General features: G+C 36.7%; 1 protein-coding gene across 1 annotated transcript in view; it reads left to right on the top strand.

Moving 5' to 3' along the window:
* The window catches only part of TASP1 (taspase 1), a 77,154-nt gene that overhangs the window by 14,307 nt on the left and 40,733 nt on the right, over window positions 1-22,114 (top strand). Inside the window, exons 6-8 of the mRNA XM_062490564.1 lie at window positions 870-954; window positions 6,576-6,655; window positions 17,016-17,122. Coding sequence (XP_062346548.1) covers window positions 870-954; window positions 6,576-6,655; window positions 17,016-17,122 — 272 coding nt within the window. The remainder of the gene's footprint in view (window positions 1-869; window positions 955-6,575; window positions 6,656-17,015; window positions 17,123-22,114) is intronic.

Here is a 22,114-nt window from a genome sequence, read left to right as displayed (position 1 = left end):
ACACAGTATTCACAGTGGGACTCAGTTTGCTCGCATGAATCTGAGGAATGATAATTTCATAATAAAGTTCAGTTGTTTAAAAATATTTCAAGCATTTAAATTAAGCTTTTTATTTGTTTTCGTGCTCAGGCATTTATTTGCATATGGGACTTATTTAATATGTTTTTCTCTTTTGTATAGTTTTAGCTTTCGGTATAAAACAAATATGGATATAAAGTCCCAAACAGGGATTGTTGAGGTTTCATTCTAAATACTTGAACAGCCTTAGTTGTTAACTGTTGAATAGCTTTACTGACAAGATTTCAAGCTTTGCTCTATATCCTAGAATAGTTATAAACTGTGGTAATAGTTCCCTCATGTAGATATAAATCTAAAATAAATAGTAAAATTAAGTGTTTAAGCCTTGTTTGTTACAAGATGGATCCTTTCAACTTTGGGGAAGGAGGAAATTGAGAATGAGAGACAGCTAAGCCTGAATCCTGTAAATTCTGTTCTGACCAGATAGAACCAAATGAAGATTCCACCTGGAAAAATTAATGCTTATAAACATCTTTGACCCTTAGATAGAATAGATTTTACATGAGATTTCTCTGATAGGTGATCACTACTCCTATTTCGATATGGTTTGCTGTTTCTTTAAAAAAACTGGGGGAGGTGTTGCCTAGAAGGCTTTGTCACTACTAACAGTACATGAAGGGAAAACTGAAAAAGTTGTTACTACATTGAAAAATCAGGTGTCTCTTAATGACTTGACAAACCCTTGGAAATTAAAGGAAGCTGAGTTCCACTGCTAAAATTAACATGATAATGCTATGAGGAGAAATATTTTAATGTTTTGTTCCCAATTTTTGCTAATTTTTCTTTTTTAGGAATCAAGAATCCAGTTTCGGTTGCAAATAGATTGTTGTGTGAAGGGCAGAAGGGGAAACTTTCTGCTGGCAGAATTCCACCTTGGTAATTGCTTTGTTGTGCTTGACTTTTCTTCAGTCTTTTGTCTCTGCTGCATGGATGCAATATTGGAAGGTTTTATCTCACCCAGGAAGGCTGGTGCTGTTTTATGTACTAGTGATAGTGTGCCTTTAAAAAGAAGATAAGTTCTCTAATCTTGAAACTTCTTACGCATTCAGTGGAAGGAAGTATTAGATATAATGGCAACATCATTTTGTGATAGTTTCTGTCTGTCTGATTATTTCCAGTTGTCATACTTAATTATTTTGTTTTTTACTATAGCCTTTTGAAAAATCAAAGGAAATCAAGCTTAAAGGGAAAATTCTACTGCCTTTGCCTCTGTCTAGCTTTAACAAAAAGCAACAGTTTTTAATAAGTATAGAAAAAAATCCTATTTTTCCTGCCTTTGTGGAAATCTGCAGTGTTTAGTAACTTCCTGTTGTTTTAAAGATAAATCTAAAATGTAAATAATATTTACAACAAAAATGAAAACAAGCAGTCCCTCATTGAGATGGATATAAAGCTTAGATGGAAGAGGTAAGTATTAAAAACAGAGTAAATTCAAATGCTATTGCCTCGCTTTGGAAAGAATTCAAGAAATGTCAGACTTGATTGTTCTTAAAACCATCTATTTTTGTCAGAGTGTAAATTGACATGTAGAGAACTTGAAAAATTAATTCGTATTAATTGACTGCTGTCATCAGTTATCATACCTGAAGAATTTGCTGTCCTTTGCTAATTAGTGATCAATATTTGCAGAAGTATTAAACCAGCATTTATGTAGTTTAAAAAAAATTAATTATTAGGTTCACAAATTTTACTTTCCTTATGTCGTATTCTGTAAAATTAGCCAAGTAGGATAGAGCTGGATGGCGCAGTATTCCAGTTTAAACACTGAGGATTTCAGTGTTCTGTCATGCGGAAAAAAAGTTCATAGGTCAAAAAAAGCCACCTTGAAATCAAACCATCAGCAGAGAGATTTTGCATTTTAAGCACTTTTTTCTAATGGATAAAGAACAGAGTAATTGTGGAGAGGCTTCATAAAGAATAGGAACTTAAGTTTCAGTAGCTGTTAGCTGGTCATTTATTTAGCTGCCAGAAGAAAATGAGACTTTGCTGAGGTACTTTAGAACATGAAATGAGTGTGATTTTTTTTTTTTTTTTTTTTTTTTTTTTGTGTTCCAGAAGTAGTACTGAAGTCAGCTACAGGAACAAACACTCGGGATTATTTTACTTGTATTATCAGTGTCTAGAGTTACTGTAAGGAAGAGCACTTGGGTATTTTGCTGTGACTTTATGACCTAGTTTATGATGCTATTATTTTAAAAATACTGAATGGAAAAGGAACTATATCCTCTTGCCCTCCAAGGGTAATACTAAATCTTTTGAGTACTGTGCAAGGCTGGCAGGTGCTTTTAAAGACAGGGTAGCTCAAATCTTGAGGTGAGAGATGAGCTGTCTTTGGAACCAGCACATGCAGTTTATTGTACAAATGTTGTGGTCTTGGGTTACCTGATAAATATTTTCATTTCCTCTTTTCCCCCTTCTGGATTTTGAATGCACATCTTATTAAGGCACATTTTTTACCCTTGAAGCAGTCTATACTAGTGGGATATGATGGGTTATGCTTTGGGCTTGCTGTGGTGGATGCTTCTATACACACAGGGTGTGCCAAGTCAGAATGATAAAATTAATGTACATTTAAGGTGGTGGTTTGGATCATTTCATGCCTTCCCTTTCTGGCTGGGGTTGGTATGACACATTGTTTTGGGACTGAAATATATTCTTGCCCAAGATGGGAGTACTTAGAGTCAAATGACAAGAGATTAGCCATATTTTGGCATTCCTAGGAAGTGTCAGGATTCTAGTAAGTGATTTTTAATTGTAAATATGCATGATTTTCATCTTGGTTCTCAGCACGTAGTGTATTGGGGAATCTTTCAGATGCTGCTTAAAGAAACCTGTGATAGAGACTGTTCCTATAGCATGATGTAAGATGACTTAATGTTTTCTGCCAAAAATGTTTGGCACATAACCAAACAGGAAAAAGTCAGGAGCTGTGAGGTTAGTAACAGTGGCATTAGGGAGTTTTTTTTTTTTTTTTGCTATAAGAACACGTGGAGACAGTTTGCTTGGTCTGTTTACCCCTGTACAGCATACATTTTCCTAGTGGGAGTTCAAAACCAATTAAAAATGATATATTTCTGATTTTCCATAGAAGAAATTCCAATGAGTATGAATTCAGTTAGTCAGAGGTGGTAAGCTTATTAGGAAGGAGGGATCAAGTGTCTGAACTGATGTCTCTGATATCTGTAAATTGCTCTGTAGAGTGTGTAATTCTGAATCAATCTCTTGCTGTGTTATTTAAAACAAATTCCACTATCCAGATAGAATTTGAAATGTTTAGGGAAAACCTGAATGCATGGTGCAGTTGTTGAAACCTCTAATGTCCTGACATCTTTCTGTCATACTTTATTCAGATTGGTGTTGTCAGGATTTTCTCTGATGCAGGAACAGAAAATACTTAAGTTGTAATGTTGTATAATCTTATGTAAGATATTCCTGTTCCTTGTATAACTTCTACAAAAGAAAGTACTTTTGTAATTGCATGGTTACAAACTGTATAAACCTTTGGAAGCAGGCTTTGATCACAGAGTAATGCATTAGATGATTTGTAGTAATAAGATTGCAGATTTTCTGTTTCCTACTATGAAACCTTGACCTAAGGAAAAAGGCTTATTTACATCTGTCTGCTCTTAAATGTGTGTTGGTAAGATTTGCAGGACAGCACAAATGCACCTCAATGTCTCCTTTCTTAGAACTCCTTAGTAGTGCTGACATCAAGTCTGTGTCCTTATCCCTTTCTCAACAATAACTACAGGGGAAATAATTCCTTCTTAGGTTCACCACCCTCCCCCCCTCCCCCCCCCCCCCCCCCCGCCCTTTGGATATAGAGGGATTTTTAATTGCTTTGCAGCTTTACAATATTTTGTGCAGGATACCAACATTGTGTAGGGCAGCACATAGTCAAGAAAGTTCCCAGAGTGATTGAAGACTTGCATCACCTTCCATCTCTGCTCTGTGTTTCTTCAGATCAATTCCTTCTTTGTAATGCTGATTTCAGAGTGATTGCTACATTATATGATAGGATGTTTACAAAGTGTATTTACTACAATCAGGATCAGCTTGACCATGAACCAAACTTTCTGATACTTGGGTTTAGCTTGGAGCAGCCTGTTTCCCTGCAGCCCATGTTAAATGGCCTTGTTTGGAGTATTCAGCACTAACATAATCATGTTCTTGGAGAGAATTGCCTAAAAAGACCATTTTAGAGGCCTTTACTTATATTTTCTATTAATATGGCCTAGTGTGCCTGGAACTGGAGAGCACATCTGAGCACCACCTCCTTTCTGGGAGGGTGTTTTCATCTTCTGTGTTCTGAGCCTGTAAGAGCTACAGAGTACTCTGTCTGAGGTATTTGCAAGAAAGATCTTCACGTCCTGTTTGTGCAGACCCAACTTTCAGAGTAGCAGAGAATAAACTCGTTCATCCTTTGTTTTTGTATTTGTTTTTCCCCACCCTTTGGAAAATTGTATTTTGAATTAACCTGAAGCCATTTGAAACTTGGGGTGGTTTTGACTGCTTTCTATAGTACACTGGCTTTATTCATCTTTCCTCTCGCCCAATAAATTATTTTTATGTACAGACAGCAAAACACTGAGATCCCAGTGCTATTTTTCTTGTAAACAGTTTATTTTAACTTCTTTGATTATGGTGTCCTTTAATGATCTGAACTGAACAGTTTAAAAAAGGTGGATGATCTCTGTGGAGAATGGAGGAACTCTTTGGAACTAAAACTGTGTGTGGTATAGGAGGGAAAGGAATCTAGGAATTAAGGAGAGAAATGTGAACAAACTAAAAGTCATATCACATAAGTTAGGAGGCACTCTTGGGTGCTTTTTTGCACTCTTCATAAACGCAAGTGACATTTTCTGTTTTTAAGTATTAAAAGGCAGTTGTGAAACTGCTTGTAAAAAACGGTGTTTGACTGTTCTGTGCACAAGTTACCATATATCAAACTCCCAATGTTGATTTGAGTTTGATGCTTTTCTCACCTAACCTTTGTCTCTGTGTAAATGATTTTATTGAATAGGAAGTGCTTATTTACTCCCCAAAAATGTACTGTTTGATAAAGATCAAACCCAAACTTCTTTTAGAGAGTGAAGAATACTGCTAAATTAGGTTTGGCTACAGTTTGCATATCTTTGTTATATTTAAAGTTTTTTATGTTATGTGTCAGTGCCAGGTTGTTTCTTGAGCACTAACTTACCTAACAGTAGATGCTTGAGTTCTGCCAAAGTACCCAATACCTTATCCTACAGTATCTTGCAACGTGAACAATTCTTACCTGGAGCTGCACTAACAGTGGTAAGAAATATGCATTTAACAATTCAGATTCTCATTTAGGTCAACCTTTTTTGAGACTTCTGTAAAAAAAAAGACTGGGCACACCTCTTAGATTGGTTAAATCATATAGAAGAAAGAATGTACCAACACAAAATAATATATAATGGAAGCTGCTGGTGTTGGATATAGCACTGTCAAGAAAACTTCCAGCAGCATTAATGCCAACAAATTTGCTATATCAATAATGTTCTCAGAAACTGAGAACTGCATGGCCCCAGGGACTACTATGTATCTGGAATAACTTCTTTGCTCACCTTCCTAATTCTGATATTTCTGTAAATTTTTTTCCAGTTTGCTGAAAATTCTTAGTCTTTGCTTCTTGTGCCCATTAGGCAGTTGTGTTATTCTTAACTTCATTGTCCATTTTTAAATAAGATTGGAAGTAGTTGTCCTTTGTGTTGCACAGCAGCTTTATGAAAGTGTCTAATTTCTAGCTACTATATACTCTTTTTTTTTGTCAATAAGGTTAATTTCTTTAAGGGGAAGCAACGTGAGGTTTGCTTTTTCTTCTATCCCTAAAAGTTCCATCTGTGTATGTTTTTTGCTCGTTTGTTGTGACAGCAGTGTGTATACTGTCTCCCTGTGGTAAAGTGTTCAGTACTGACTAGAAAACACCTCATATGGCTGGAACTTTTTTTACAAGTATACTTAAAATTTAGTGGGCTAGTCTCATTTGCAAATGATTGATAAAACTCCATGAAGTAGACCTTAATCCTAGCTAAGGTTAGTTTTTAGCTCATGTTCTCAAAATACTTCTTGGTATTCCTTTGACACTGACTGGCTTTACTGGAAATGCCTTACCCTTCTTGCCTTTCTCATCCCATATTTTTAGTCTTCAGGATCTTAGTAAATTTTTATAGAGAGCAAGACTCAAGACGGCTCTGTCCTGTTTTAGCTGCAATTGAAAGCTGATGCTGTTTTGTAATGAATTTCAAATTTAATAGCTCTTGTTTTTTTCCAGTAATAAATTTAATGTCAGAGCTGCATAATCTTTTAATGAAACTACATAAGGTTGCCAAATGTAATTATAGCAGATGGTGCTGTGAAATATAGACAGCTTATGATTTCAAAATGACCAAACCAAGTAGAAAAAAATAATTGCAAGCAAAGGGGGATTTGTTATATGGTTTTGTTTAAACTCCCTCTTCTGTGTCTCCTAGCTTTTTAGTTGGTGAAGGAGCTTACAGATGGGCAGTTGATCACGGGATACCAGCATGTCCTCCAGGTATCATGGCTACAAGTGAGTAAACTGGTGGTGTCAGTAGGAAGAACAGGACAGAGTAACTTGAAATGGTGACTCATCTTTTGAGGTGTACATCACTTCATTGTTCTTAACATTCTAGCTTATGGTGTTATGGTCTGTAAGGGTTGTTTAAGTTTACTGATTTTCTAATAAGTATCTAAATAGAAAAATTTGTTAACTACTACTTTAGCTGCATTTTAGCAATATATAATTTAAGTGATTCTAAATCCAGTGATGGACTTCTTTTTAACCAACATGTAGGCTCTTTAGAAGCTCAGTCCTACAGGTTTCCAGTTGTGATCGACCTTGCACCAGCTAGCTGTGTATCAAAATTCAGCAGGTGCCAGTTTGAGATTGTGTAGTTACACCCATCTCTGGGTCTTTGTCCAGAATTTCTCTTGTCTAAACAGGCTGTCAAATTAATTTGCCTTTGTTTATTTTTTTTTATTCAACCTTAGGCTTCACTTCACCTAATCTGACAGAATAACCCACTCTGGAAACCGGATTATACTGTATACTAACCCTAGTTTCTTAGAGAAGCTTCTTGTCTTAATATAAAACAAGTGAATATGTTACATTGATGCATCATCTGTGAACTAGGCTAAAAATGAGTGTGCTTACCCATGGAAAGGAGGATGTGGTTCCCTTCTTTCTCCAGCTCCCCTCCCTTTTGGAAAGTGCCATTACTACCAGTCTGTAGTTTGTTGTAGGTAAGAACATGCCCTGTGCTGCCTGTTGAGGTTATGCAGGAGAGAAATCAGAAGTTATTAACTGAAGAAGGAGAACACAGTAGATTAGCAATGTTTATTTTACAGTAAGCAGTACTACTACTTCAAATACCTGACTCATCCCTTGATCAGAGGTTGAAATCCAGGGTTCCCATTAAGCCTTTTATTTGGTCTAATTTTAAATGTAGATAAATACCTAGAAATGGCGGCTCAGAATTTTTGATACTCAATGCTGAAGTCTTACCCCTGAAATAGTGGCACAGTTTTTTTTGATTGTGCTGATTTTCATAATGTATTCATGGCACATTTCATATTGAGCAGAGAGTTTTGATCTCTAGCTCCACATGACTGAAACTTTTGCTCTTTCTATTTGCTATTCAAAACAACATTTGCAGAGCAACTAATGTGCTGAGTTGAGCAGAACACCTTTATTTCTGTGACTCAAGAAAGAGTCAAACACTTAAAGCTTTGAAGTTCTTTTTGGGGGGAGGCGGTTGCCTTATTTTTTTCTTTTTAGGAAAGTAGTTGCTACTTACATGCAGGGCATACTTCATGAAGAAGGTTCCTTGACTAATTCTTTTTGCATGCACAGATTTCAGCAGTTTCTAGTACCAGTGTGTTGCTGTCGTGACAGAGATGATTAGATTGTGATGTTAATTGCCAGATGATACATTTGCTAGCTACAGTGTACCCAAGTCAGAGCAAATCTACACATTCCAGTTGAAAAATAGGGATGGCCAGTGCTAGTTTGGTTTGCATAGTAATCCATACTATGAATTTACATTGGAGAAACATCAGAAGAATAATCCCCACCAAGGTATTTTCACAATCCTGCTCTAAAAGACCACTAATTGCATTTTGCCTCTGGAGTGCATTCAGTGTACTTCTATTTTGGAAAACAATTTGCATTAAAGAAGTTGGAACAACCAGGACTGACAGTTTATTTTGCAGTATAGTTATTAATGGTAGTGTGTTTTTTCTTTGAAAGAAAACAATGCAAGTGTAAACAAAACTCTGAAAAATCAGTTCCAGAAAGTATTACACTGATTTCTGTCCCAGTCCTTAGCAAAGTGAATCTTGTACTTCATTGACCTCTGGTCAGTGGGATTGGAAAATGACCATCAACAACATGTCTGACAACATGGGATTGTTGCAAGTGAAAAGAAATTAGAAACTCTTTTGCAGGTAACATGTAAGAAGCCAAAATAACTTTATCCAATGTTACCATGGAAAGGAAAGTTAGACCTGCTTAAGAAATAATCAAAGAGAATGTTGTTTCCAAGCAACCACAAAGAGCTGTTGTCTGTAGTGAGCTGTTTTGTTAAATAAGGTACCAGTCTTCAAAAAAGGGAGACTTATTTGACTGTGCTTGCTAGCATTGCTGTGGTAAAGTATGCATGGAGAAATGCGGGTAAATTAATGGGGTAAATTTTCTGAATAGCTCTGCAAAACAAAATAACTGAACTAATTGCCGAACATCAGGAAAATATGTTTCATAACTTATTTACAAAAAAAAAAGGAAATTCCCCCCCCCCCCATAAAACCTCTAATCCAAATTTAGACATGTACTTGCAGTAAGTATTGGCAGGGAGAACTATGTGCATGTTTTGGCTTCTCTGTACTGCACATGGAAAATATATTCTTGAAGTTGTATTATTCTGTCTCCCTTTTCTTGGACCCAAGATGAGAAGTGTAACATTATAGCTACTGTAAGGCTGGGGGATTGGATGGTTGGTTTGCACGGATGGAGCTTCCCTGTGATCAGTATCAAAGAAAGGATCACGATCAGCTTTGTGATCATGCTCCATAATTCTCTCAGAACTATCAAAGTATCCAAGCACCAAACTAGAAGCATGTTTTAAACCATGTTACTTGTTGAGTTACATCAGGGTTTTGCCAAGGATCATGTGCCTTGTCTTCTTCAGTTTGTCAAGGGTGTGGGGAAATGGGATTTCTACCATTTGTAGAAGCCTGAATTTCCATTGTACAGAGTGGGTGGTTTTTGAAAACAAATCCAAACACCTGAAATGTGATCTGTCTGTATTGCCCACAGTCTGCAAGGAAGCTGAATTTTTTAATCCCTGCCCAAGATAGAGCCTGTCAGTACAGAGCTCATCTGCCTAATCCCAGCAGTTTGTTGCCCTGTGCTAGAGACACTGATTTGAAAGTGTAATCCAAGTGTTAAGGTGTAATTACAATTTAGAAGTGTCAAATTACTTAGAAATTATAAAAGAGCATTTTAAATGCGCAATGTAAATTTGAGGTACATCCTGAGCTGCCAATATCGATGCAGTCTGGTTATTAATAGTAATAATCAGAACATTTCTATCTGAAATTCAGTTCAGCCTGTGATAGGTGCAAATTATCTTTGACAAAGATAACATGGTGTAAGACAGCATCTTCCATTTGCTTACAGTGTTAAGTCTTCAAGGGGAAAGAGAAGGAAGGCACTTAACTCATGCAGTAAGCTTGTGACTCTAACCATGTGGAAGTGACTGTAAGCACCTCAGTGAATAATGTTATATAAGAAGAAAAATAGCTGTAGTTCAGCAGCTGTTCATAGGAGAGTTATGCAGCTCCACATAACTTGTGAACTGCAGTTCAAGAGTAGCCACAAATAAGATGCTTGAGGAAGGATTTAAGAGCAGAACGTTTGTTTCCCTTCCCCTATCCCTAATATTATTCCAGACTGAATTCCTGACTTGCTAGTGGCTCCTGCATGCATGGAAAGTAAACAGTGGCATTTTCTGACATGAAACTTTAGTTTCCTTTTGAACCCATACTAGTTTCCAGCTCTTGGAAAAACCTTTACATCTATGAGTTACCTCATTGTCATTATTTTGAGAGTTGCTGAATAAGAGCTGCTACTCAGAATCCTTCTTCAGTCAAATTCTCTAATTATGTTGAACAGCTTAATGTCATCAGTAAAATCATAACTTTTTCAACAGACTCGGGGCTGTGGGTTGATTAGAAATTCTCCTTGTAATGGACCATTTCTTTAGTTGTACTTTGTTACTTTTTTTTTAACTAACTGTGTGCATGCAAGGAAATTTCTGTTTATCTTAGGACTGGTTGGATTCTTTAATGTGGGAGAATCTTTTCTGGATGAGTATAGTGCAGACTGTGCTATTTCTAGTAACACTGTGTGTCTCCCTGACCACCAGTATTTCCTGCATCTCCTCCAAAACCCCAAATCTCGCCTCACTCCCAGTCCTCTCATTACTTCATTATTACTGTAATACGAAAAACATTTGCTATATTGCTGGAACTGTGCTGTGAATTTCAGGCAGTGGCTCAGACCATGTTTTCTTTGTTTTTAAGAGGAGGATGAAAGATTTGGAGAGAAACTCAAGGGTTCTGGGGATTTGGTTAGGAAGCTTGAGTAATCTGAATACATGATGTAAATCCTCCCTGGATTTGGAGACAGTATTTTAGGGCCACTTGCTTTTTTGAAATCGGAACAGCTGAGTGCAGCCACAAGCTCTAAGTTTCCCAGGAAAAACGTAGGGCCAAAGTGCCCAGAAGATGCTTTGAATGAAAATCTTCCAGGCTCAGGAAAGGCTGTTTCATGAAAAACAAGATTTCTTGCAGGAAGTAGTAAGAAATGCTGTGTCCAGCAGCAGTTTACCCTGAGTTTGTGTTGTAAAGAACAGATCTATAGAGTAGTGCTCTGAGAGATAGGATATTTTTAATATGCTTTTGCCAAGTGCCTTTTCCCCCCCCATCCATGTTGCTGTTTCTGTCAAAGTATGGCAACATGGAAGCTATCTCTAGTAGTCTTTTAGTGCCAACACAAGCATAAGTGGTGTTAATTTGTCATTTAAAATAGCTTTGTCAAATAGAAATTTATTTTCATCTGCCTGTTTTTTAATTTGTGTTATTTATTTTTGCAACTGCTCAACATAATTATTCACAAGATCGTTTGAATTCCTGTGGGTTAACTAATTTGCTGGTATATTCCTTTTTAATTCTCTTCTCCAATAGTTGCATTCTCTTTTAATATGGCATAGAAAGATAAAATGCAGAAAGCTTCTGCCCGCTGACTCTTAAGTACTGTCTGCCAAGGGGGTGCTATATGATTGGTCAGAGCTCTCTCTATTGCAAAGATTTTAAAATATTCATGGAGTTTTTCAATTTGTATTTTCAATTTGTTTGATTTTAAACAAGGATTGCTGAACACTTGCAGGTTATGTAATAATGTTTAGTTGCATAATAATTTGTAATGTGTGTGATAGAAATTTTGTATTAGGTATTCCCAGCTTGCGGTTCCACCACTGTAACCAGGAAGGTTTGAATATTGTCCTGAACTTGATTTGTCATTTAGTGGTGCTAAAAATTTGTATTTCCTACCTCTGTTTGAAAATATGGCTGTTCACATAACAATTTTCTAAATTTTCAACCTTGCTGAAAATAAATAAGATAATAGATGCTGCTTATAAAAGCATGGGGATTTTAAGGGAACATGAATGTCACTGTAAAAATGTTTTGCATTAACTTTGGACAAGAAATGAACAGTGTATTCTAAAAAACAGCCTGTCATCTGCAGGCTTGTTTAAAGTACACAGGGCTAGAATTAACAAGTAGATACGGATCAATTGCACCATTATTTAAAAAAATAAAAAGGTGTCTTAGTGTTGTAGTTAGGTCTGTATGTTCAATTCAGTAGTTTCAAGGACTCCATGTATAGGACAAGTCTGCTTTTCATTCCTCAAGTCTTCATTTTTCATTCATCTCTGCTTTGCAGAGATTCTGCTCTCTGAATCATTTCTAAGGTGTTATGAAGGTTGACTAAGAAACTTAAGAAAAGCTATGTAGGATGGGAAATACAGTTGTGTTTCATTTACTTAGTCATTGTATCATTTTCTAATAGAACTGTCAAGATTTTTGATTAAATTTTCACTTGTACATAGTATAATGGTTAAAGGAGTTAAGGGAATGATCAGAGTACAGGAGATGAGTAAATGACATGGAAGTTTTATGGCGAACAAGTGGCACAGGTGAATATCTGAACTGACTCAGAGACTAATGATCTCTTCCACTGACCTGCTTGCTGAAAATTACTTTCTCATCTGTTTGTTAGGTGGTGATAACAACGAGCAAAGCCTGTTAAAAAGGTGTATTTATTGTCTAGCAGTAATAGGTTAGGAGATAAATCTTGTGCTAATTAATGATATCATGGAGATCTTGTGGCCCTTTCTCATTAGGGTATCTAGGAACATCAGAACCTTTTGAACATCTACAGCAGCCTTAGCTTTGAACAAGATGAACCTGTGAGACTTTTCTTCTGCATTTACAGATAAATATTATCAAGTGCACGTTCTCATACCACATCCACTAATGCCAACCCTTCCTGCAGGTGTTGAGCAGGAGCACTTCCACCTGTTCTGTGCTCAGCCACTGAACCTGCTGCCAGGTAAAGCCCTACACTTGTGTCACATCTGCTATGACCAAGTATTCCACCAGTGCCTTCCATCTGGCACAGTTATACCCAAATTGCAGAGTACACATGAGCTGTTCCTGTTGGTACCTTGGGAGCTGAAGGGGGAATGTAGAGGATTAGGAAGGTGCTTCCAGGTCCTTGAAGATGATTTGTTCCGGAAGAGGCACCCCATGCTGCAAGGCAGGGCTGTGTGATAAATACCGTAAATGAGGTTGGATTTATTTATAATAATGGTTCTGGTGTGCTATGGTTGTCGCTCATTAAGTCTTTAGTCTGGATTAGGCCTGAGAATGGCATTGAAACAAGAACAGTAATTTTTTAAAGCTCTGGGCCTTTTTTCCCCCCCTTCCTCTCCCAGGAGCTCTGAGGCAGTTTTATTTATGCCAGTAGGTGCATAAATGAGGGAGCAGAACAGATGGGCTGCTTGTACTCTGAGACTCAATTCTCAATTCTTCTAAGCATGATGTGGAGTGTACGTGCTATTATTGGGTAGGGTAGTAATTGCCAGGGATCTTATTTGAACTGCTTGTTTGAATTATGTATCTAAACCTCTAAATTCTTGAGCAAAATCAAAGGACATTTTACTAAATACCTTTCCACAGATTTCAACAATTCCATTGGGCTGTGATCCAAAACGTCTTCAGGGTAAAATTCTATCATCTCCCTCACCTCTCTTCCTAGTTTTCTCCCCAGTCAGTAAGTTCTGCTTCTCTTACTTCCCTTCCTCCTTGACCAAGGCAACATCAGGCTGATGTAGCTATATTGCATTTGTTTTAGGAAAACATGCCTATCTTCATCATTGTGTTGTGACCCTTTCCTTTTCTCAAGCTTGGAATGCGCTGTCTGGTTGAAAAAGGTGAGAGTGGTTTTTATACTGCCATTAAGGACAAATTACATTTTGTAGTGTCCTTGCAGCACAAAGTTGAGGTTTTGTTTTAGATTTGATGTGAACTATGAACTCAGATTGTGTATAAGTGTTTGCTTTCTGTCTGTAGTGCTTATTTTCAAAATAAATTTTCTGTGGGTTGTATTTCCATGTTGTGTGTGCATTGTTAACCAAGCACATTTGAATCCTGGGTTGCATTTTAGTTCATGAAATGTTTAAATTTAATGTTTTAATAAGCTCTTTGGCAAGGACCAAACTTAGAGGATGTTTTCAGAAAACACTGATTTCATCTTTAATGTGTGTAGTTTGAAGCTCACTTGTGTTCCTCAGTTTCTTTTCTCACTGGTAGACCAAGATGAAGCAGTGAGGGTTCTGTATTTGTAGTGGTTTTATATAGATAGAATATTACAAGGGCAGGAATAAGCTGAGGGCAGGCAGCTTGTCACTTGCTTTATAGTCTTTATTCCCTTATTCTAGGGAGAAATAAAAATAAATTTAAGATTCAAGTAAAAGTCAAGCCTTTTTTTTAACTGAAGTTGGACATAAAGCTATCAGAGGAAAAATTGCCAGGTTTTGAGTTGTAACCTGGTCCTTTGCTTTATGGTCATTTGGTCACCTTGGAGGTATTAGCTGGCTTATCCTACTAAGAGGAATTGATATTTACTGCTAGTAATTATTTTCATTAAATAATGAATGGCTGCTATTCATCAGTCCTTGCTAAAACAAAATCTTCACCTTTTAGATGGAGGTTAATCCTAATAACTATTCTGAAGGTAAATGTAGCTTGAGCACAAGAATTTCCCCTCTAGGGGATGTCTGACTAGAGTGACATTCCCTCACAATTATGAAAGGTGTGATGTTTCATGGTAAACTGAACAAAACTGAAGAGTATGAATTAATACCTTATTTATTTAAACAAATAAAGGTTGATCAAATATTGAAGCAGAGGCCCAGAGTGAAATGTCCATTGTTGAAAATAATCAGAATCTGACAAAGCCTTTTAAATTGTATTTGCTTTCTTTTGGAGGTTGGACTACATAACCTCCTAATAACCCTTCCAACCTACATCATTAAATGTTGCTAGAAAGCTGTCTTCATCTGTCTATCTGACACAGCCCAAGAGATTTGTACTTCTTTGCTAATAATGAGGTTTTTTTCTGCCCTGTATTTCACAATTTAGCAATACCACTTTGAATTAACAATGCAGATAAGAAATTACTGTTAACAGATCATTCAGAGTAAGTCTTCAGATTTTGTCTTATTTTGGAAAGATTAACAATCTTAAAGCACAGGGAAACCTCTGAAAATAAATTGCTTAGTTAAGGACTGCTGTCTTAAGTGAATGAAACATCTCTCAAGCTTGGAGAATTTTGTGTGTTGTGGAAAAGGGGCAGGATAGATATGCTGCCAAGGTATAGGTGGAGTGGAGATGCTGAGAGGCCATATAGATGCACTCCGTGCAGCTGGAAGGGCAGCTTGGAGCTAGTCCATGTGTTCTCTCTATTTGATGGAATCTTTGTGCATGTATTTGAACTGGTGAACATGCAAATACTGCAGAAGGTTTCAGGACACTGCTAGCATTCAGCTCTGAAGTACGAGGAACCTATTCAGGTTTGCGTGTGTGGTCTCCTGCACCCTAGGTCCACTTTTTTGCCAACTTTGTAGGAGGCAGTGGCAGCAGCAGGTAACAGGCTTAGGCTTATTTATCCCTGTGTAATGCCTGCTTTTGAGGAATACTAAGGTCACACACCATTCTTACTCTTGGTGAACTTATGTCAACTTACAAATTCTCCTGCCTTAAAATTCTCTTGAAAGCAATGTGCTGGCTCAGTTGATTTTGCAGCGCTTGTAAAAACCTCTGAGATCAAGAAGTTGTTTACCAAGTTCTTAATCTGATAGGTTTTTAGTTTGTTTCTCCCCGCTGCCAGTTGGTAAAATGATTCTTTGCCTGCTCCCCCTTATCAAGTATTCAGGTTTTACCTCTTTATCCTCATTTCAAACATAAAAATGTGTTGTCCTAATAGCTGCATTAATGAACTCTGTATAGTAGAATGAATTCCTTTCTTGGTGATGGCAGATTAATATGGATTTACATTTTCTAAAATTGGTATTCATTAGGTTTTTGGAGAGAAATTAGTCATATACTTGAAAAACTTCGTGTACATTAAGGTCCAGTTTTATATACTTAAAAACATGATTAAAAGAGTTCTCTGTGTGAATTTGACACCTGCTTGAAGAAGTTTCAAAGTAAAATGTTCACTGGCTGTGTATTTTGTGATTATTGTAAATGAAAACTCTGGGTTCCATTGGCTCTGCAATATTATTACTAGACTTCAGGCAGCTGTTCCAGACTTCTGAATAATACTGAGGTAGCTATATTCAGAATTTAATTTAATTATTCTGGCATTTTTTAAAGTTTACAGAACTGTGCATTTAAATTTCCATTGACTTTGTGACTTACTCGTGTAAACTTACTCTGTTCTCCCAATATTTTGATTTGGTGTGGTTAAACAAGTAACAAAAGACATTTTCTCCCCACCTCTTCATATTTTATAGAGAATGTTAAAACAGCCTGCTGATGATATTGAGTCAAAACTAATTTAAACGAAATATGTCAATGTCTGCAACTTATTCATCATCTGAAACTTCTAAAATGGGAGCATGTAATTTTGGTCTCTTAAGCATATTAGGTTTTTTTTTTTTACTCCACTTTAGAGAACACTTCCTTTCTGAATGTGGGGCTTAGATATGGAAAGTAGACGTTTGCCTTCTTGAAATCTAGGTGGTCTTTAGACTGTGTTGGATTATGGAGCATAAGCTACTGCTAAACTTGTGTGTGGCTTTAAATATATGGGTAAACATACATATAGGTGATTAAGGTAATAAAATAGTAGCCTAATTTTATGGCTATCAGAATGAGCTCACATGATATCTGTTTACTTGTCAGCAGTCAAAAACAGTTTTAACACAGGCTACTTATTCTGTTGTCTTCTGTGCAGTGCTGCTTCTTTGCCAAAGAGAATTAGACCAGCTTCCATGTGTTCATGCTGTGTTTCTACCAGATATTTTGCTTACCGCTGTTGCTGAACAATAGTAGAACTTTGTAACTTAGGAAAAGACATGAACATCTTGTACTGAAACTTGAATACTTAAGTTTTTGGTTCTTTATTGATGGTTTTTGCATCAATAAATAATAAATAAATAAAGAAGTGGGGGATATGTCCTTCAAAATGTCGACTTATCAATATTTGCTTAAAATAAGTAAATTTTACTTAGTTACATGCTTTTGAACTATTTTTATAGGGTTTAGTTTAGCAGCTTTTAAGAGGAACAAGAGGAAGCTGGAGTTGGCCGAAAAGGTGGAAACAGATCTCATTCAACTAAAGAAAAGAAGACAATCAAATGAAAAGGTTAGCTCTTGTTTCAAATCCTCATGTCATCCTAAACTTACAGTCGATTGCTAATAATTTTCATGTCTTATGTGATAAGACTGATGTAGCCTCAGAAGCCTGTTCTCCTCATTCATCTTAATGTTTAGATGATATAATGAAAACTTAGTGCATTTAAAACTTTCTGCCTTGCTATTTGAAGACCAAACCATCACTTTATATCTTGTTTGTGTTAACAAAAATATTTTGCTCATTTTGAACTGGAAATATGACAAATGTAAATACAAACATATAATTATTTACCAAAACATTTTCTTTAGCTTGGGATCTCTTGTCACTTTTTCCCACTTTTTAATGTTTCCTGAGCACACTGCATTATGGAGCTGGAATTGGTGAAATTTGAAATATCAGGTAGGTAAACATGTGCATCTGTGCATGCATCTGGCATTGACCTGGCCCATATTACTTGTGCCACGAAACTACCAGGATTCCCTCTGTTCCCCTCATTCTTAGTTTAAATGTAGAGCTTTGGTTACCTGTGAGAATGTCATTCACAGTATCTGTGTTTAATGTTGAGTATCAAAATATAGCTCATTAAATGAAAAGCCTGTGCTTTATTTGGGGCCTGTGGGCCTTTGGATTGGCCACTTCTCTTTTTCTTTGCTGAGCTGTCTGACCTCTGAATAATTCCATAAGGTATAAATTCCAGAGAACTATTAGCAGAAGTGTGTCCTCTGCAATCTGTAAATGCACAGACATATAAATTAGGAAATTTACATCTGTGTTCTTAGATAAGATGTTTTCTTTAGTAGGGTGCTAAGTTTTATTTTTTCGAGGAGATAAGAGCTGTGAAGAAATTAAGAATGGGGGTGCTTTGGAAGTTAGTTGTTCATTTTGGAAATGTTCCCGTTCACAGGACTTGAGTTACCTCCTTGTGAAACTGGGAGTGTGAGAGTGTACTTGAGGGAGGAGGGGTCCCTGTGCAGTATTGCTGCTCACTTAATAAGAGGCAAGTCAATGCTTGAAACATATGCCAGTGCATGAGTTTACCAACCTGCAATTTGAAATTTCAAGGGCTCCAGAGTCCTGTGCAGCACTTGTGGTTGGTAGCCCAGTGGTTGGTAGGTAAAGGAGGTGATCAGATAGAACTCTTTTCCCCGGTGAGTAATTCAGTAACAACATGCTGGTTTTGCCAGCTCTCTGGGCACATCTTGTCCATGGAGCAGGGATGAAAACCAACCCATGCTCTTGATCTGGAATTCTTGTGCTATCCACAGAGTGTAGGATAATGGCAGCCTTACAGTAAGTAAGGTTTTCAAAGTAGTTTTTCAAAGTGAAAAATCAAATTCTAAAAGAAAAAAAAAAAGTAGAATATACCTCCCCAAACTATTGGAAAAGGTTCATGTAGCAAGGATGAAGCATGTGATTTATTTGCCTAAAACTCACACTGTCATTGTGCTCTCATAAAAGTTTTAAAATAACTGGTTTAAAACCATTTAAATACTTGAGTAATTAAAAGTTAATCTTGTCTAAGTTATTTTAATTGATAAATACTCATGTAACTTTTTTGTCAGCTGTGATTCTGTGGAGCTGCAGACCATTCCTTTCAGCAGGACTTCAGAGCTGTTTTGTTACCTGGTTTGATTCACTCACTTCAGCTCTGTGTTGCAGCTGAGAAGGTGTGCCTCTGTTGTCTGCAGGCTGTGGGGAGAGCAAGGTAGAAAGGATGTTAACAAAAGTGGAATTGAATGGGATCAAAACTAATAGGTCAGTGAGAAGAGACAGTATTGCAGGCCAAAGTGGACTGAAATTACTTGGAAGTTTGAGCTACTGATAAATGTTACCAGCTAAAAAGAAAAATACAGGCTTAAAAATCAATTTTCAATAAAAATTAAATTATATCAACCTTAAAAAGAATGAGGCTGTTTAAATTTGTCAAAGTTTGTGTGGAAGAAAACTTGGCAGTGTAACTTACTAAAGGAGTTTTATTTCCTGATAAATGGAGTTTTCTCTTTGCTGTGTTTTTCATTGTTCACCCAATGTAGGATTTGCAGAGGGTTGTGCATTTGCATACAGGAGGATACATTAATAACTTCACCAATTTTGAAGGTGTAAAAATTTAGTACTTTTAAGTTGTAGAGTCCTACTGATTTACATATCTAAGAAATAATTCACACACAAACAAAAATTAGCTAAGCATTCTCATGGGGGGGTGGCTATGTCATCTTCATTCAGCCACATGCCATTCTCACATTCTCCCCTCAAGCACCAGTAAATATCAGAAGTAAATATTTGTCTGCTTACTGCTAGTCTGTCTTTTACCAGAAGAAATTGTCTTTGAAAATAGCTTAGCAGAGTTTGGCTAGAAGCCCTAATTTTAATGTGTCTTCTGCTATTAGAAACTTTTACACATGATCTCAGCATATCTCTAAAAAGTTGTCCTCTTCTTGATTTGAGTAAGTGACACTAAGAACCCCCAGTCCACATGATTTTTTTGGAAACAGAGTAGTATTTGTTTGTTAGTATTTTATAGTCTAGTTATTTAACTCCATAAATGACATTATTTAGGTTGAGTTTTATTAAAACTGGCTTTGTTTTTATCTAGTTTAACATAGGTACTCACATATGTGTACACCAGTTGGAATTACATGCATGGAATCAACAGTTCTGTGTTCCTCAGTTACTGTATTAAGACTGAACATACTTAGAACATATTTTTGTCTGTGTGCAGGTAATTGTAGGTGTAGCAGTCCATTATGGCAGTCCTAGTCTCTGTCTTATTTAGTCTTGCAGTTTGGAAATTTCCTTAGAAAAGAAATAAATGTTCCATCACACATTTGTGTGCAAGTGGTCTTTGATAATAATACCTTATGGTTTTCAAAAGTATACTTCAAAATCCATTTAATATGGGAAAAGAAACCTAAATAATTTTCACTCATTCTCGTTAAAGCCAAAACAAAACTTATCTGTGGAAATACAGTATGGGATAATTTCCTCATCTTGAACATGAAGATTCAAACAATGTTTTTTTAGACACCAAACAGGTGTTAAACTGGAAAGGCTGGGATTGTTCATCAGGCTTTGTATAATTAGATAGTTGTGTAATAGCTTATAAATGTTAATTGCTTCAATCTGATTAATTTTGTATTTTATCAGTCGTACTCAGAGATGAGATTTTGTGGTACTTACTTTTCATGACATTTCAAAACTATCTCAGGTAGAGAGGGGAAAGGCCCTGTGTGTAGTATCTTTCAGTGAGCACTGGGTAGAGCTCTCCTAATCTGCTGATTGCTTCCTTAGGGCCTTGTGATGAATATGAACATTTTTTTTATGTGCAGGAGGAAAGGAGGGGTTTTTAAAAATGTTTGATACAACTCTGCGTTTGTGCAGATGAGCATCTTCCTGTTTTGTGTGCATGTTCTTAGCAAAATTTGGGTATTTTGACCCTGATTTAATAAATTAATTTCCTTTCCCACTGCAAGGTGCAAATTAAGTAATGTGAGATCTGACTTCTAACGTTAACTTTCAGTTGCTTCCATGCAAAATATTAACTATATATTAGATTATATTTAGGTTGCAATACTATGTTGTTAAAACCCTCAAACTACTTTTGCAGTGGACAAGTATAGTTTACTAGCTGAAGTCAGATATAGATTTTGGTAACAGATATCACCAAGTTTCCTTTGGAACCTGCAAAATTTTAAAATGTAAGTGGCTAAATAAATCAATCAGTAGAAAGATAGGATCCATCTTGCTTGTTCTTGTTTAGTCCCTATTGTACCTTTTTGAAGTTTGGTCTTATTTTAGACTTTGTGAATTTTACTGCCTATCAGACTTGTTTTTATTGTCCTGACACCAGCTTGACAGGATCCTCTGCTTTTCAACATTCATGTGATTTGAAGAGATGAAATGTATGACACTGAAAGCCTTCTCAGCAGGTGCAGTGTCTCCTCAGGCACCTGATGCTTTTCTGTAGGGAGATGTACAGGAAGTTCCTTTGTTAAATTGTGATGAGCTATTTATTTACGGGTCCAGAAATCATAGGGTTGCCAGTACAGTTCACATCCATGAACTGTATATAATACATATGGATGATGTATTTTCCCATTGGATATGGAATTGAACTGATTTGTCATGACTGGTTTTCAGTTTGCTGAATAAGGATAAATACAGCATCACCTATATATCAATGACTTTTTTTTGATCACAAACTAGCCCCCCCAACACAAAACCTATATTACCAACAAGAAAAACACATAATTCCTTTGCATCAGTGATCCAGATTTCCTTCAGAAGGTTTTGTGCCAGCTCAACCTTCCCTTAGCAATGCTTCCTTTGGAAAAAATTTCCAGCCTTGAAGCTCTGTTATTTAAACTGACTTGGATAGGCTTGATTTTTTATATCTGTAGTTGTCTATTATTTGAGTTTTTTGTTGTGGGTATAATTTCCTTTGATGAAAGGAGACAAGGGGTAGACAGCAGCACCTGTACCATAGTAGTTCTTCTCTACAGAGAAATCATGAGAGATTTCACGTTGGGAAGTGCTTTGTCTAGTCTGGTCTTGGAAACTTCCAAGGATGGGAATCTGTACCTCCCATGAGCTCCCATGAGCAACCTGCTCTCCTGCTTCAGGTCTCAATCCATTGAGTAGTGTTGTTTGAACTGGGTTAGTATTAGCTCAGGGTGTGTCTGGGAGTCCTGGGAATTGGAAAATGCATTTGTACATGAGGAGTTAAAAAAGAGTAACTTGCAAGAGAGCTGGCTCTTTTCTTACCTCTTTGCTTCCATCATTAAAACTCCTTTTGTTTCTACTTTTCCTACCCTCCCTGATCCCTAATCCTTCCTTCCTCTGTTTTTCAACTTACTCTTCTTCCCAGTGCCAGTTGAAACCATGGATTTCTAACTTTTCACCCCTCTTTGTCTTTAAGCAGTTACTCTGCTTTATTGTTGGGGCATCTCTCCATTTGTTTTAATATTGAACATGGCCAGTGCCAGCATCTAAGTGCAGAACTTG

Source organism: Cinclus cinclus, chromosome 3 (assembly GCF_963662255.1).
Source record: "Cinclus cinclus chromosome 3, bCinCin1.1, whole genome shotgun sequence".
NCBI lineage: Eukaryota > Metazoa > Chordata > Aves > Passeriformes > Cinclidae > Cinclus > Cinclus cinclus.
This window is presented reverse-complemented; position numbering and strand designations above follow the sequence as displayed.